Here is an 18351-nt window from a genome sequence, read left to right as displayed (position 1 = left end):
TCTGATTCATTCAAACACTGATCTGTAATCAAAGCATACAGGTTGTGTTTGAGGCCTCACAGGGTTTCACCTGAGCTCCCATCACGGCTCACGGCCTGTGGTTACAGCAGTAAGCTACAATCCAATCAATCAATAAACATTTAACAGCGAGTGACATTTACACAAAGGCTCAATATTCCCAGTCAACATCAAGAGATGGACACTTTTAAATATATTTATTTTCTTATTAAATTAAACTCATCAACCTTCTGGCGCTGCGGTTTTATTCCCCACCAGACCTTTACCACAACCTCCTCCCCAAAGCGAGACTGAGCGTCGTGTAACCGCTGCTGAAGCATCAACACAGGGCGGGGTGACGAACGGACGCGTAAAGCGCCTTTCTAGTCTTTACATGTTCGCTCATTCGCACACTGAAGGCAGCCTCCAGGAGCAACATGGGCCCCTCCTCATGCAGACTGGAGGAGCCGGGGATGGAAGGGATGAAAATAAAAACATAAAGGTAAAGTGTGATTAAGGAGTGTAGTTACAGGAGAAACTCCACCTGTAGGGAGCACCACCCTGTTAACAAGGAAATAAACCAAATGAATTCATAACTCGGTTATTAAATCGCTCAGTGTCTTAAGGAGAATTCTTTTCCATAGAAGGACCTCGTCTTCTGCTTGAAAGAAAACACACAGACAACTTCTTACTGATTAAATGAGGACATTTATTTATTGGTAAATGTCTAACAACAGGATCAATCAAGGATTAATAAGGTGTAACGATACAGAAACAACAGTTGAAGAGCAGATGATTAAAACAAAAGCAAACGTAACGCTGGGGCAACTCAGTTCTCGAAAAAGGTATTCACATATCGCAGCGCCACTGTTGTTGGGTCTGTATGGTTTTACCGTGAAAGGTGGGGGACAACATGACCACCGAAATGTTCTGAGTGACAGTCTCCTCCTTTTGTTCCTTTGGATGTGCTTCGTCCGTTCACACCTCTTCCACGTTCCACGCCACCTTCTTCTGCGAGGGTTATATACACTTTCTGACAGACACTGTGAGTGTGCGCTGACTTTAGGTGAGGAACAAAAGAACCTTAAAGAAAGACTAGAAAAATAAAGCTGTAAGCTCAGGAGGGTCTGAGGGCCAGCTGAGGCTCAAGGAGGAGGAGGAGGAAGGTTTTCCTGCTGTGTAACGTTCGTCTGAAGCTTTTAAAGATGGCTACTCAGACGGGTGATTTAAATTTAAGAGTTTATTTAATTTTTATTTGAATCTAATCTTTCACTGCATCTCTATATTCAGACAATAATTATTTTCAAAATGTGAGTATAGCACAGAGGGTTAAAAAACAGCTGACTCACTGAATCACTCAACCACCTGATGGCTCCTGAACTAACAGTATTGATAGGGCCCTGTGATGAACTGGGGACCTGTCCAGGTGTACCCCGCCTCTCGCTCCAGCCCCCCCGCGACCCTGCACGGTGAAGCGGTTATAGGCGATGGCTGGATTATTAATAGGTGGCGTGAGGTTAACCCTGTAAGACCCGCTCACTTTTAGCTCTCCAAAAAATACATCTGCAAATGTTTTATTTTGAAAGACCACATGTACATAGCCAATGGGTCCTATTGTTTAGCCTCACAATGCCATTGGATACTAAATGTGTACACATGTCTGGGCACAAGGCCATGAACTCATACGACCTGCAAACTTTCCTGGAAGCACTTCTCCTCGTTTCATGGGACTGGATATTTCAACACTGAAGTGAGTAAAATCCCTGAAATATTCTTTTTGTGATTGTTAGAATGTCTAGTTCATTTATATACTATACTATATAATATTATTGTGGAATGCATGTGTCAAATTAGATTTTCAGCTGTTATGTCTTTGTTGTAATTTTACAACGCTGGGTGAGAATGGTAGTCAAAGTAGCACTTGAGACGTTGCACTTCTCAAATGTTCTCAAATAGGATAAATACTTAGAGAAATACAATGTATTTGATGTGTTTTATTGTCAGTTTAGACCAGATTTGTATAGTTCTTGAAGAATAAATAATTTCTGGTTGCAGTATTTTAGTACCAATATGTGAAATTGTTCCTGTATGTTAGCAATAAAATATATATTTTTTTATCTGAGCTTTATTTGTTTTTCCAAATATCTGCTTGTTTAGTAAGGCAGGGGAGTTGTTTGTGGAGTGGTTTGGAGGATGGTACAAATGTTCTGAAATGTGGGGGGTTGCGTGCATGGTGCATTGTTCAGGGCAGGTCTGAATGTTTGGGGGTTTGCATATCCCTTTCATAATGTTAAGTAGAGTGCACATTAGGCTGGCCACACAGTATTGTGTCACTTCAGTGGAATGTATCATAATTAGGATTCATCTGCATTGAAACTATGTAAACCTGAACACACTCTTGCAACTATTGTTTACCACAGTGTACATGATGCCATTTTTGCTTTTCGAATTCGAAAAAAAAGTTATTTGAGTGATGAAGAGCTTGTTGAACATATCAATGAGCTGGTCAAAGAGAATCAGACACCCGCTGATTGTCCAGCTTATGACGATGATGAGAAAAGCAACTTAACCGCCGACGCCCTGGGACAGGTATCGCTTCCTGAAAAAAGGATTTCATCACTCCTAATTCAGATTTCTCTGGTCCAGATGTCAGCAGTGGTGCTGATGCTGAACATGAGACTGTTCCAGGCGCAACTCGCATCCTCTCTCACCCTGGTGCGAATCCATTTCTGCTGTTTACCATATTTAATATTTCACTGATTATACGGTCTTTAATGTATCACATCGCATCTGATTCAAGGAGAGGGCGGCCATCTTCAGTCAGTGGGAGCCCTTTGACGTCCCTAACAGTGACGCCTCAGAGACCTGAAGAGACCATCCTCAGGTTTTGGGGATCCACCAAATGGGATCCCAGCTAAGAGGTCATGTGAACCACCCACAGATGTGCGCAGTGACATGGTAACATATCTCCAAGCAAAGACTAAAAATAAGACATTCTAAGAAGCTTTACGGGAAGTGTAATCTCCGTCTTTTGTGCTTTTGGGATTATCACTGTCAATGAGGTTCTTTGACAAAGTTTTAAATGTGTTTTGTATATAATATTTTATCTAGTTTTTTTTGTTTTTTTTTTAAAATAAATTCTGATTCCCTTGATGACCGTTGGGTGATTCCTAGTCGTGATATTTACAATCCACACTGCCATAGCTGTTCTATAGATTTGTGTGACAATGTGAGTGCAAATGCTGAAATTCTGCTCCCAGCAAGGCCCCAAACACTTACTAAAAGAAAAAAAATTCTAAAATCCTTCATTATCTGCATCAGAGGCCTCATACAGCAACATCTGACGAGTGAAATCATTTTTTTCTATAGTTGGGTCTTACAGGGTTAAACATCTCGTCTGCTTTACATTACACAGTATAAAAGCTACAATATGATTTACCATGACGGGGGGGGGGGGTATGTTTGCAGATTCATTCAGAACTCCCCCGTGTTCTCGCTCAGCTAACAACACACACACACACACACACATTTAAAGCTCAACACGAGCACGACACAGCCAGAGGTCAGAGGTCATGCTGATGCATAATATGAGTTCAGACTGGATTACACAGAAGCATTCAACATCACAGACTTAGATACGCTCCAGAACAAAGTCTGTTACAAAAGTATTGCTACGATCTACAGGAGAGGGCACATGAACCACAGCTTTCTAGGGAAACCAGTTCCACTACCTGGTAGATGGGTCGATAAACTCTACATGGTTATGAACAAAGATAAAAAATAAAGTACTTAAGTATTTCAGAAATAAAAAGCAGACATGTTTATTCTAGAAAAAAGTAATAAAATGTTTGAGGTTTGAGAAAAAGATATGGCATGCATAGAAACCTGAATTATCTCGGTATTTATTGGTTCATGTATAAAACATATTTATAGATGAATGACAATATTTACATGTGAGAAAGAATGACTGAATGAATGAATGAAAGACTGAATGTAGTTTATGGTCTATAAAAGCACTTGAATGAAACGTTGATCCGCTCAAACCCTGTTTATTCCTCATCAGGCTGCGTTGACACAAAACACAAGAAGAAGAAGAAGAAGAAGAAGAAGAAGAAAGCAGTTAGAGCACGACGCCGACCCTGAGCTGTACGTTTTCTGAGTGAACGTTCTCTCTCTGCTCAGCGTGCACGTCAGCGCCGTCTGGGCCGTGCACGTGTTGTCAGCTGACACGATCTGGGGTCTGGAAATCTAATTCAGCGTCATTCTGCTGATGTTTTCCACCTCACTGACTCCAATTTAGATAACACGGACAATGCAACTTATTTCAGAGCAAGCGCTGACGGACGCTGAGCGAGAGAGATCGCTTCCTCTCAGGAAGTGACATCACGTCGTCATAGAAACAGAGAGTCAAAGTCATCAAACCTGGAAGAGGTCGAAGCCCCGTGACTCCGTCAGGTCATACGGTCGGATGATCCCGTCCTCCCTGATCAGACGCACCGGCCGCAGTTTGGTCACTTCCTCTGTCGACTCCGCCGCTCTGACATCACAGCACACACACACACACACACACACAGTTTACAGCCCACCTCCACCTGAGTGACAGCAAAGATTCACCAGAAGATATCGATACATCACTGAGCTGAGGATCAATAACTGATCAGTCAGTATCTGTCACACTGAGCGAGTGACCACGGTGCTGTTAGGTGCATCTGTCCGGTGGGATATCTCACCTTTGGTGACCTCTACAGTGACAGCATGAAACAGTAACGTTCAATAGGTTATCATGAACTGATGCGTCACATGACAGATGAGGAGGAGGAGGATGATGATGAAGGTCACTGAGGCAGCTGGGAAATATTTCAGGGAGAGAAGCAGGCTGTCGAGGCGACGACAGATTTACTGAAGAATAAATGTTACCTGTAATATTCTAATGTCAAACACAGTTTTAATTAAACTATATACAGTACTTATACCTATTTAACAATATTTACATGTACTTCTGAGTATTTACTAGTAATTAGTTAGTACTTCAATGCAAATCACAAATATTTAGTACTACTTAAAAGTATTTTTTTATATTTACATAAGTATATAGAATTGATGTTTTCACAAATACTTTCTAATACTTCTAAATATTTACTACTACTACTATTTAGATGAACTTGTGCAAATGTAGTAGTATTGATTTGCATTTATACATATTAAGTAGTAGTGACTACTATTATTATGTACTTATTTAAAAAAATAAATCTTTACTATTCTACTATTTACATGTCCCTAAAAGTTTATAGTAGAATTTACATTTTAGTATATTTACCTAGAAATATTTGTTAAATATACTACAAATTTTGTAGCATTTACATTATTATTTGTATTTTGTGGTAATGACACATATTTAAAGTAGTGAACCATGTCATCATTCATCAATCTCCTTTTGTTTCCATGGAGATTCATGTAAACATCTCTGTGCATCTGCACAGAGCAGGGTGTTCTGCGTAACACCTCCCCCGCAGCTCAACAGCGATACTGCGATCCTGCGCTTCAAGCAAGCTGATTGGTTCATTTAAATCTTGTTGGGAGGCGGGTTCAGAAAACAGGTAATAAAAAAGAAACAGCCACATGAAGCCTTCGAGCGAACACCGTGCACATTCGCCTACATGCAGCCGGAGACGCTTCTGTCCACATGTCAGCAAACACACTGCTGTGAGTCAACGTGTTTCAAAGATGCAGTTTTCTCACATTCAACACATTCGTGTTCTCATCGTACTTCCTGTCTGTAGTCTGCCAGCTGTCGTACAACTCCATGCAGCTGCTGAACAGCACATCTTAAAAAGCTCAGCCTTGATCCAGGGCTTTTAGCCAACTACAGACCTGTAGCTAACCTCCAAACTACAGACCTGTAGCTAACCTCCAAACTACAGACCTGTAGCTAACCTTCAAACTACAGACCTGTAGCTAACCTTCAAACTACAGACCTGTAGCTAACCTTCAAACTACAGACCTGTAGCTAACCTCCAAACTACAGACCTGTAGCTAACCTTCAACTATAGACCTGTATCTAACCTCCAAACTACAGACCTGTACCTAACCTTCAACTATAGACCTGTATCTAACCTACAAACTACAGACCTGTAACTAACCTTCAGCTATAGACCTGTATCTCTCTAAGATCCTTGAGATAGCAGTTGCCAAACAGCTGTGTGACTTTCTACATAGCAATAGTTTATTTGAGGATTTTCATTCAGGATTTAAAGTTCTTCAAAGCACAGAGACAGCACTGGTGAAAATTACTAATGACCTCCTAATTGCATCATATACTATTACAAGATTGCACGCCAAAGTTAGTCACAGAGTTCCACAAGGATCTGTGCTGGGACCAATCCTGTTCACTTTAAATATGCTTCCTTTAGGCAATATTATCAGGAAACACTCCATAAACCTTCATTGTTATACAGATGATACTCAATTATATCTATCGGTCAAGCCAGATGAAACTAATCAGTCAGCTAAACTCCAAAAGTGCCTTCAGGATGTAAAAACTCAATGCCTGTAGTAGTAACACGACTTCTTCCCTCCCCCGTAGTCTTGAGCTTTCCTGTCTCGTTCATGAATATAAGATTAATGAACTTTAAACTGTCAGAAAGATTTGATGATTTCAGATGATGCATGTTAGTAAACTGTAAACTTTGTGTGAAAGTTATATTTAATTCAAGTGAATAAAGAACATATGAGTTGTTTTGACCACAGTGAAGTCTATGAAGCTGCTCACCCTACCCAACATCATTTAAACCAGCAGTCAGAATTACTCAGGTGTTTTTCTTGTTCAGCATTAGTCCATTCCTTTTTCTTATAAACTCAGTGAAGCTTCTGGATTATCTGGGCTCCTAGACTGAAAAGCTATCAGGGACCGGACAGCAGAACACTTTTACAGCTCAGTGCTGATGAGACAGATGAGGTTCTGGTTGTTACAAAGTATTGGGACACCCCCTCTGCTGCCTGCTCCACTCTGCAAAGCCCTGGTGGTAATATCTGATCACCCCTTGTGGTTTGACTCCATGTTAGGCAGCTAGCCAGTTCACGGCGGTCGCTTTATCTTCTTTCATGTCTTTCTTGGAGGTTCATGTTTTTGTAAAGCACTGCGTGACTATACAGATAACATTGACAGGAATGAAGGTACGTCTGTTGGGTTGTATGGTTGTAAAATGTTTGGGAACCACTGAACTTGGAGCTGATTCGTTATGACATTATTGAGGAAGTGGCATTTGTTTGAATCCTGAGGTCATGTTTGGGATTTATTGGTAATGTTGTAAACGGATCAACCCGCTGTCACCTGACCTCTCAACTCACCATGCTGCAGCCAGCGGGGTGGGGGGTGGGGGGGTTTAACATAGGGCGGGGCTGCTGGCAGTGTTAGAGTGACGGACGATGTGAGCATGAGTCAGTCAGATGAAGTGTTTATTTCTGACATGATGCAGCGACTTACCGTCCGTCTGCTGCAGGACGACAACAACATGCAAAAACATACAACAGCTGCACGTGGAAGCTCATCTCCTTCATCTGATCTGGATTAAAATTTACGTTTTTAAGGCCAAAATAAGCGATTTTATTCAAACAGATACTGAGAAGAACTCTGTTTCTGTGATTCACTAACAGACTTTACATGAGCGGTGATGAAGGAGCTCAGCTTTAACATGTTTAATGTGAAATACTCACACACCAAAACCACAAGAAACGAAAGAACAAAACTCCGGGGAAACGACCACACGAGACAGAAACAAAAGCAGAAAATGTGAAAATTAGTGAGCGCACAAGAAGAAGAAAAGAGGAAACAGCTGACACGTTATGAAGCACACGGACAAAACAGGAAGTTCTTCCCTGGGAAAGTACTGGAAACAAACGACGAATAAAGAAACTCTCAGAATCTCAGAAAAGAGCGATGGAGGCAGCGTACCTCTGGATGCCCTGGAAGGTGCTGCTGGCCATGTCCACGATGCCGCCTGTCGGCCGGGCCACCACGCCTACCAGACCTTTCCCGATGCCCTTAAAGAAACCTGCTGCGCCCTCCTTCTTCGCCCCTGCAAACACATTTCATATCAACATCAGGTACAATGGACTCTCGGATAATCTTCTGCTGAGGTTCTACTGCAATCTGATTGGTGAGTGTTTTAGTTTTTTTAGTTAGCGTTTTTCTTTTAATAATAATGACAGTGTAACTAAACGTTCCACACAAGCCTCTGTACTGTTCATCCAGTCACCATTGATAACCTTTCCTTTATAGAAACCTGACATATCTACAGCTCTGATCTTTATTATCCAGACCCCTGAGATCCAGATCGCCGCTAACACGCTGTACAGTTTACTTTCTCTATCAAGTCTTCCCATCATAGTTTACACATTTCTCTGACTTCATTACAGAAAGCAGAGATGACATGAGGGAGGCAGAGATGCAGCCACAAAGGTCCAAGGTGCTGTACAGTTCATGCTCCAGTCTCCCCTTAATCATTAGTACTACTGTAATCTAGTCTGTGTTTGTCTCATTGTCCGGTCTGTAAATACACTTTCAATCAGTTCTACAATAAAACCGAAGGAGGATACTCACCCTCCACAGGTTTGGTGACGATGCCTGTTACTCCACCCATGACTCCCTGCGGAGACACAAACTTGTTACCGACCTTCATCAGCTGACCTTCATCAGCTGACTTTCATCAGCTGGAGTGTCTGTACCTTCAGCAGTCCAACTCCTCCTTTAGCCAGACTCTCTCCGAAGTCTCTAGGCGGTCGGTTCATCTCCTCTCGTCGTTTCTGTTGGTACTCCTTATCCATGGTGATGGCTGCCAGACCTTTACCCACCGACCCCGTGATCCTGGAAACCACCCCTGCAGCGCCACCTGCAGGAGGACACAGTCAGCTGTTCACCACAGGGCTCATCACATTTATCATCAGACTCCAGGAAGGGCTGTCGGACTCGTCAGAATCAGAGCAACCAGACATATCGCCACACCATCCTTATTTACCCACAATGCAACTCTCCCGGGTAGAAGCGGCTAATGTAGCCTGGAGCTTGTGAAGGCTTTATACTACTCTAGAACATTTGCAGAACACCTGGAGACACCTGCTGAAGTCCACACTACTCTAAGAAGTGATTTACAATCCAGACAGTCCAAATATTTCATTCATCCAAACATTAAAAGAAGTCTTCTGTCTGAATGTGTGCCGACAGACGTCTCTCCTGTTGGATAAAGGTTTGGTTTCTCAGTTTCTTACCGACAGTGTGACCCAGCAGGCTACGGACTCCGATCACAAAACCTTCAGCGAACTCCTCTGGACCCTGGACCGCCCCCTGATGAACACACACAGCAGTCAGCTTTATGAAAGCAGGGCTGATTTCCCACTACAGGTCCACTTGGCAGTGGCGGGTCTACACCAGTTTTATCGAGGGGGCCAGGCGGGGCTAGTTGTTTTGTCAGAGGGGCCCATTCAATCCAGGACAAAAGAGACAAAGGCAAAGTTCAAGCTTTCAAAATCTCTTGTTAATTTAATGTTTTAGTATGTTTCAGTAACTTACAGTTTTTTGTTTCAGTAACAGGACCTTTTCAGTAAATTACTTCCTGTTAACTTTAGCTCAAGTTAGAGTACATTCTTTGATGCAACACTTCTTTGTAAGGCTTAATGAACAGTAGAAGCTCTAGTGTACTAGACATTCTCGGGATCCCAGTTTGTATTTTGTATCCCACTATAACTTTTCCTGATGTGAAGTGCACACAAAACAAACTACTTGATAGTAGGCCATCATCTGTGCATTATGGAGGGTGATACATATTTTTGCATATCAAGCCTGGTAGGACCAGTAGGCTACTGCTATCGCTTTTTGTGTATGAGAAGTTCTGTTTAAATGCATTATTAATTTGTTATGATAATAATTTACTCTTTAAGGAGGGGGACAGCAATATCCAAAGGCTGCCCATGCAATGGAAACGTGGATTACAAGGACAAAATCTACAATGCTGCATTCAGTTTAATGCACATTTCGAGTCCAGTAGATGCAACATTGAGGCAAGCGACGTGTTAAACTGATTCCAGTGATCTAGATTTTACAGTATCGATGGCGTAGATATTAGTAGGAGCAGCTTACTTAAAAAAGGTGACAGTCTGTCAGGATCCAGCTTCCAAACAGTAAAACTGACGACTGAGTGATCGACTGCGTGGTCAGTTTGAACATCGCCAGACTATCACAAAATAACAGTTTGCTTTACGAGGGAAACTGAAACTGCTCGTTTTGTTTAGACATTCTCAGTTCAGTGCAGTGAATAATACGAAGTTCAATTTCGCGTAACGTTAACGTTAAAAGCGTTCTTATAATCCGTGTGCTAGCTCGCTTTGCAAAAACCTTGTTGATAAAACAAAATTAAAACGACAGATGAAACAATCCACTTGTTATATTTTCAGCCGTCAGATCTGATAGGCTGTTACTTATGACGTGTAACCAATCAGATAGTGTTGTGGGCGGGACCCAGAGCGAGACTACAGACAGAGAGGTGGCTACATCAGAACCAGAGTAGCACATTTTAAGATGATGCGTGAGTTCTGTGATCAGTTGCAGTCGAGTCTTTTCGGCCTTTCTCTGCATCACCGTTTACTCATTACTTTAAAAAGGGGGCGTCCGTACGGATCGTGGATCACCTACAATCCGTTACACCACCAGTCAAATTCGCAGGTTACAGTTCACCAAAGTTAAACTCACAGCAGAACTTTCCCATAGATTCACTTTACCTCCTTGGGCAGACGGTCTGATGGCAGATGCATCAGAATGAGCCGACGTCATCGTTTTAAAGCCGGCGTTTCTTGTGCAGGTCTGGGCTTAAGAACTCGTTTCCATGCTGTGTTGAAAATGTTTTCTAAGTCTGTGTGTGTGTTACCTGGAAAGGTTCGTAGAAGAAGGCCTCCACTCCCTCAGACAGACCTCGGATCAGTCCAAACGGGTTTCCCAGGACGTCCAGACCCAGAACCAGAACATACATCTGCTTCAGGAACTGCAGCCAGAAACAACATCATGTTCTTCCATCAGAGGTTCACAAACTTTAATCAGGTCAACTGTTCATTCAGTGATGGGCCATCGCTTTTAGAAGCAGGAAGAGGAAGTGTGTTTCTTGATGACGGATTTTACATCTTAACAATCATCTCAGAGGAAGCTCTGAAAGCTTAAAATAACTTGAAATAATAATATGTTTTGGGAAATGGTGTGTAAAGTAACTGCATGCAGAGGAACTGAGAGAGGCAGCGCCTGCAACACCGGACTGATATGTAAAAATATTTATGGTACTCAGACTACAAGAAGCACAACTGGAAAAGAACGGGAAAAACATTTCACAAGACTCAAAAAGGCAACAGCAGGACGGAGCAGTGAATAAATCCACATCACCGTGTGTTTTCCAAACCCAGAAACTGAGACCACTCAAACATCAGAAGAGTAATGTAGTTTACACAGTCCACCACTGAACCATTAAAGACCAGGACCCGACTCATGAGGGAGGAAGCAGTGAGGAAGACTTTGGGTGAACGGGTTCAGGGTTACGATGACAAACAGAGGCTGCAGTGTTACCTGCTCACTGTAGTGCCGGACCACCGCCCACATCAGCTTCTCTCTGCTGTAAAACTGGTACTTCACCTCGAAGAAGGCCAGTCTGAGGACACCAAACACAAAACGCAGATTCAACTCCACATCACACAAGAGGGGACAACTTTTATTTTGACGGGGCCAACCATTTGATAAAATGAAATGTTTCTGTTATCTGAGCATGGATGCGTCTAATGTTGCATTCAACTGACAGAGGAGCATCACGGCCCAGAATGCATCTCTCTAAAACAAAAACACTGAACAGCAGGAAGTGTCTCACTTGAAAATGAGGTCATCAACGTCGGTCAGCGTGGCACCGATACTTTTTAACAGCAGGTTAAGAGACTCAACGGACACTGTCCCCTGAGACGAGTCCCCACCGCTGGAGCCCAGAGACAGACTGAGATGAAGCTGAAACATAAAATATAAAAACATAGGATTAAGGACAGGTTGGACGGAGAGAATGAAGGACAGGTTGGACGGAGAGAATGAAGGACAGGTTGGACGGAGAGAATGAAGGACAGGTTGGATGAAGTACAAGTTGGATAAAGGACAGGTTGGACACAGAGGATGAAGGACAGGTTGGACGCAGAGGATGAAGGACAGGTTGGATGCAGAGGATGAAGGACAGGTTGGATGAAGTACAAGTTGGACGCAGAGGATGAAGGACAGGTTGGATGCAGAGGATGAAGGACAGGTTGGATGAAGTACAAGTTGGATAAAGGACAGGTTGGACGCAGAGGATGAAGGACAGGTTGGATGAAGGACAGGTTGGACGCAGAGGATGAAGGACAGGTTGGATGAAGGACAGGTTGGACGCAGAGGATGAAGGACAGGTTGGATGAAGGACAGGTTAGATGAAAGACAGGTTAGATGAAGGACAGGTTGGACGCAGAGGATGAAGGACAGGTTGGACGCAGTGGATGAAGGACAGGTTGGATGAAGTACAAGTTGGACGCAGAGGATGAAGGACAGGTTGGACGCAGAGGATGAAGGACAGGTTGGATGAAGTACAAGTTGGACGCAGAGGATGAAGGACAGGTTTGGACGCAGAGGAAGAAGGACAGGTTGGATGAAGGACAGGTTGGACGCAGAGGATGAAGGACAGGTTGGACGAAGGACAGGTTGGACGCAGAGGATGAAGGACAGGTTGGATGAAGGACAGGTTGGACGCAGAGGATGAAGGACAGGTTGGATGAAGGACAGATTGGATGAAGGATGAAGGACAGGTTGGATGAAGGACAGGTTGGATGAAGGACAGGTTGGACGCAGAGGATGAAGGACAGGTTGGATAAAGGACAGGTTGGATAAAGGACAGGTTGGATAAAGGACAGGTTAGATGCAGAGGATGAAGGACAGGTTAGATGAAGTACAAGTTGGATAAAGGACAGGTTGGACACAGAGGATGAAGGACAGGTTGGACGCAGAGGATGAAGGACAGGTTGGATGAAGGACAGGTTGGACGCAGAGGATGAAGGACAGGTTGGACGCAGTGGATGAAGGACAGGTTAGATGAAGTACAAGTTGGACGCAGAGGATGAAGGACAGGTTGGACGCAGAGGATAAAGGACAGGTTGGATGAAGTACAAGTTGGACGCAGAGGATGAAGGACAGGTTGGACGCAGAGGATGAAGGACAGGTTGGATGAAGGACAGGTTGGACGCAGAGGATGAAGGACAGGTTGGACGAAGGACAGGTTGGACGCAGAGGATGAAGGACAGGTTGGACGCAGAGGATGAAGGACAGGTTGGACGCAGAGGATGAAGGACAGGTTGGATGAAGGACAGGTTGGACGCAGAGGATGAAGGACAGGTTGGATGAAGGACAGGTTGGACGCAGAGGATGAAGGACAGGTTGGATGAAGGACAGGTTGGACGCAGAGGATGAAGGACAGGTTGGATGAAGGACAGATTGGATGCAGAGGATGAAGGACAGGTTGGATGAAGGACAGGTTGGATGAAGGATGAAGGACAGGTCGGATGAAGGACAGGTTGGACGCAGAGGATGAAGGACAGGTTGGATGAAGGACAGGTTGGACGCAGAGGATGAAGGACAAGTTGGATGAAGGACAGGTTGGACGCAGAGGATGAAGGACAGGTTGGATGAAGGACAGGTTGGACGCAGAGGATGAAGGACAGGTTGGATGAAGGACAGATTGGATGAAGGATGAAGGACAGGTTGGATGAAGGACAGGTTGGACGAAGGACAGGTTGGACGCAGAGGATGAAGGACAGGTTGGACGAAGGACAGGTTGGACGCAGAGGATGAAGGACAGGTTGGACGCAGAGGATGAAGGACAAGTTGGATGAAGGACAGGTTGGACGCAGAGGATGAAGGACAGGTTGGATGAAGGACAGGTTGGATGATGGACAGGTTGGATGATGGACAGGTTGGATGCAGAGGATGAAGGACAGGTTGGATGAAGGACAGGTTGGATGAGGACAGGTTGGATGAGGACAGGTTGGATGCAGAGGATGAAGGACAGGTTAGATGAAGGACAGGTTGGATGAAGGACAGGTTGGATGCAGAGGATGAAGGACAGGTTGGATGAAGGACAGGTTGGATGCAGAGGATGAAGGACAAGTTGGATGCAGAGGATGAAGGACAGGTTGGATGAAGGACAGGTTGGATGCAGAGGATGAAGGACAGGTTGGATGCAGAGGATGAAGGACAGGTTGGATGAAGGACAGGTTGGATGCAGAGGATGAAGGACAGGTTGGATGAAGGACAGGTTGGATGCAGAGGATGAAGGACAGGTTGGATGATGGACAGGTTGGATGCAGAGGATGAAGGACAGGTTGGATGAAGGACAGACTGGACGCAGAGTCAAAAGTTTTAAGAAGGTGAGGAAGGAGACATGTTCTCACCTTAATGGGGGAGATGTGGAAATGTTCGAAGAAGCTGATTCCTGAAGTGTCGGTGAGCGACACCTCCGTCAGCTCGGACTGCAGCAGCTGCAGATCTCTCTCTAACAGGCGAGACTGAAACAAAAAGACGTGTTAGCCCTCTGTGTGCAGGTCACCTGTCAGAGATTGAACCATCAACCTGCTGCTTTGCTCTACCTTCTGTCTGTCGGCCTGGGGGTCAGCGGCAGGTGTGAAAACAGCCAAGATGGCTTCCAGGAAACCCTGATCGATTTTCACCGCCATCTCCTGAACCAGAGCCATGAAGTATCTGAAGTACAAACAAACAAGCATTCATCACAGTTCCAGACTGAAATATTGTGACACTCGTGCAAAGAAAACAGATCCTGGTGCAGTTGAACCAGCTGTCCATCAGGACACACTTGACAGCCGGTGTGGATCTGAGAGACCATATTTACACAGAGTCACTGAAACCTGGGAAGAACCTGAAAGTTATACGATAGAACCATCCCGAAACAGACTGAATCTGCACCTGATCTCCACCTGGTGGTGGACTGGATCAGGACACGTAAACCCAAACATGTGATGCGGCTGAATCTGTCTGAGGATCCCCCCATACCGTGGAATTGGGTCTGAGTGAGTCATGTTGAGGCGGCTGTTTTGAGTTGTGGTCAGAACATCGTCCGGTGCCTGACATGGTGCCGACACCAGTGATGTGGATGCCATCAAACTGAGTCCTTTCAGGTCCAGTCGGCCAAAGAGACTTCTGAAGGCAGCTTCTGTGGTCGCTGAAGGAAAAGCTTGAGCAGGCTGTGGAGAAAGTCCAGACTGTTTTGAGCAGGGAGGGGAACTGCTGACCTGAACTCACTTGTCCTCCCCTAGAGGAGGCAGGCACGGGTGGGAGGACTGGGTGAGATTCACCCTGAGATGGTTTAGAGCCTGGCCACTGTCTTGTTGATGCCTCTTCAGGACTGGCAGGTGTAAAGATCGAGGGCATCCTATGCTGTACCCTAAGCTCTTTCAGGAACATTTATGATTTTGGGTTCTATAAATATGATTAAATAACAAGACCGGCAGAACTGGATGGTGGTTTACATGTTTAATAAAGGGGGACCAGAGGGCGAGCTCCAACCATCAGGATATCATTCTGTTCTGCCTCCCTGGGACAGCTTCCGTTGAACCTCTCAGGAGAACTGACTTGGATTCTGTCCTGGTCCTGGATCAGCAGACCAGCTGTTTACCCTGGCAGGGATCCTAGAGGGGCCACGGGAGTTTGTCAATCCAGTCTACATGTGTTCTGTGGACTTGGAGAAGACTTAAGGAAACGTCCCCCGGGGTGTTTTGTGGGGGGATGTCAGACCCATTCTCAGTGATGGACTCCACATGGTTCTGTCACAGAACCTGATGAAAAGACTGAACTCCTGAACTGAAGGTTAATTCGAGGTTTGGAGAGTGCCGGTGTGGTGACCTCTGTTTTATATCCCTGCTCTTTGCAGATGATGTGGTTCTGTTGATTTAATCAGACTCTGACCTCCAGTGAGACCTGGAACAGTGTGAAGCAGCAGGATGAGAGTCAGAACCCCCGGTCTGAGGTACAATCAACTCTAAACAGCTGAAGGTTCCCTTCAGGTTGAAGTGAGCCACAGCCCCAAGTGAAGGAGCCCAACTACGTGGTACATGTTAAAGCACTGTCTTGATTATAACCTGCCCCGGGACTATGGATTAGCCAACATTTACATTGATGGTGTTGTACTGGACTGTGGTGGTGCAGAGGTAGCTGAGCCCGAAGATGGACTTCTGGTCGTGACTGAAACAATGAGATCGATAGATACACGCAGCTGAAATGAGTTTCCTTGGTGGGTTGTCCGGGCTCAGAAGTCAGCTGATTTGGTTCAGCATCTGATCTTGAATGCTTTCTGAACTCCATGTGGAGGTTTTTCAGTCCACCTGGGAGGAGACCCTGGGGCAAACCAGAACACACGGCATTGATTCCATATCCCATCAGACCTTGGATCACCTCACGATCCTCCAGGAGGAGCTGGAGGAGGTGGCTGTGCAGAAGGACGTATGGACTAACTGATTTAAACCGGACCTTTAACTGGTCCACCTGCACCAGTTAACGGATCCACCAGCACTAAACCGCTCCTTTAACTGGTCCACCTGCACTAATTAACGGATCCACCAGCACTAAACCGCTCCTTTAACTGGTCCACCTGCACTAATTAACAGATCCACCTGCACTAAACCGGACCTTTAACTGGTTCACCTGCTCTAATTAAAGGATCCACCTGCACCAGTTAACGGATCCAACAGCACTAAACCGCTCCTTTAACTGGTCCACCTGCACTAATTAACAGATCCACCTGCACTAAACCGGACCTTTAACTGGTTCACCTGCTCTAATTAAAGGATCCACCTGCACCAGTTAACGGATCCAACAGCACTCAACCGCTCCTTTAACTGGTCCACCTGCTCTAATTAACGGATCCACCAGCACCAGTTAACGGATCCAACAGCACTCAACCGCTCCTTTAACTGGTTCACCTGCTCTAATTAAAGGATCCACCTGCACCAGTTAACGGATCCAACAGCACTCAACCGCTCCTTTAACTGGTCCACCTGCTCTAATTAACGGATCCACCAGCACCAGTTAACGGATCCAACAGCACTCAACCGCTCCTTTAACTGGTTCACCTGCTCTAATTAAAGGATCCACCTGCACCAGTTAACGGATCCAACAGCACTCAACCGCTCCTTTAACTGGTCCACCTGCTCTAATTAACGGATCCACCAGCACCAGTTAACGGATCCAACAGCACTCAACCGCTCCTTTAACTGGTTCACCTGCTCTAATTAAAGGATCCACCTGCACCAGTTAACGGATCCAACAGCACTCAACCGCTCCTTTAACTGGTCCACCTGCTCTAATTAACGGATCCACCAGCACCAGTTAACGGATCCAACAGCACTCAACCGCTCCTTTAACTGGTTCACCTGCTCTAATTAAAGGATCCACCTGCACCAGTTAACGGATCCAACAGCACTCAACCGCTCCTTTAACTGGTCCACCTGCTCTAATTAACGGATCCACCAGCACCAGTTAACGGATCCAACAGCACTCAACCGCTCCTTTAACTGGTTCACCTGCTCTAATTAAAGGATCCACCTGCACCAGTTAACGGATCCAACAGCACTCAACCGCTCCTTTAACTGGTCCACCTGCTCTAATTAACGGATCCACGTGAACTAAGCCTGTCTTTTAACAGGTCTACCTGCACCGGTTTAGCCTCTGGTTGTTACTCACTTGAACTGCATGACGCTGCTGTACTGGTTGAACCTGGTGATGATGGACACGTCGATGAACGGCTTCGGCTCTGTGGAGGCAGAGCTCAGAGTTAACAGAGAAAAGACGACAGATTAACGCGTCACCTTAAAGAAGTAGAAGCAAGTAAATAAGGTGAACCACCTGAGTCCAGAGCGATGGACTTCGGAGGAGGAACAGGGTGGAAGACGATGGGGAAAATGGCACCTGGCAGCTGGTTATCCACCTGCATACAGAAACCACGTCAGGCAGGTGTGCAGGTGTGCATGTGTGCACGTGTAAGTGTAGGTGCGTGTGTGTTTACCTGCAGCCAGTGCAGCTGGGCCCTCAGACTACGCTGATGCAGTGACTGTTTGTACTCCACCTGGATCCCAGACAGGAAGTTCCTCCTCACCTGGCAGGAAAACGGCTGACGCATCATCATGGTCACACCACTGAGGTTCACCTGACGACCAGTGACATCACACACTCTGACTCAGCTCATTGGACAAACGACTGAAATCTGGTAGTTACTAAAAAAATACACTCAAAATGTGCGTGTGTGTGTGTGTGTG

The 18351-nt window shown here is 45.2% G+C and overlaps 1 protein-coding gene across 1 annotated transcript in view; it reads right to left on the bottom strand.

The window, feature by feature from the left end:
- Nucleotides 1-685: 685 nt before the first annotated feature.
- The window catches only part of vps13c (vacuolar protein sorting 13 homolog C), a 48512-nt gene continuing 30846 nt past the window's right edge, over nt 686-18351 (bottom strand). The window contains exons 42-55 of the mRNA XM_046033207.1: nt 18102-18242; nt 17942-18023; nt 17780-17849; nt 14674-14785; nt 14479-14592; nt 11892-12022; nt 11597-11678; nt 10914-11027; nt 9262-9337; nt 8722-8885; nt 8597-8642; nt 7949-8072; nt 4420-4534; nt 686-4061 (exon numbers count right to left, since the gene is read on the bottom strand). Of these exons, the coding sequence (XP_045889163.1) occupies nt 4047-4061; nt 4420-4534; nt 7949-8072; nt 8597-8642; nt 8722-8885; nt 9262-9337; nt 10914-11027; nt 11597-11678; nt 11892-12022; nt 14479-14592; nt 14674-14785; nt 17780-17849; nt 17942-18023; nt 18102-18242 (1386 nt within the window). The 3' untranslated portion in view covers nt 686-4046. The remainder of the gene's footprint in view (nt 4062-4419; nt 4535-7948; nt 8073-8596; nt 8643-8721; nt 8886-9261; nt 9338-10913; nt 11028-11596; nt 11679-11891; nt 12023-14478; nt 14593-14673; nt 14786-17779; nt 17850-17941; nt 18024-18101; nt 18243-18351) is intronic.

Source organism: Micropterus dolomieu, linkage group LG20 (genome assembly GCF_021292245.1).
Source record: "Micropterus dolomieu isolate WLL.071019.BEF.003 ecotype Adirondacks linkage group LG20, ASM2129224v1, whole genome shotgun sequence".
In the NCBI taxonomy this organism is placed as follows: Eukaryota; Metazoa; Chordata; class Actinopteri; order Centrarchiformes; family Centrarchidae; genus Micropterus; species Micropterus dolomieu.
Note: the sequence above shows the minus strand (reverse complement) of the source record. Positions and strands in the feature narration are given on the sequence as shown.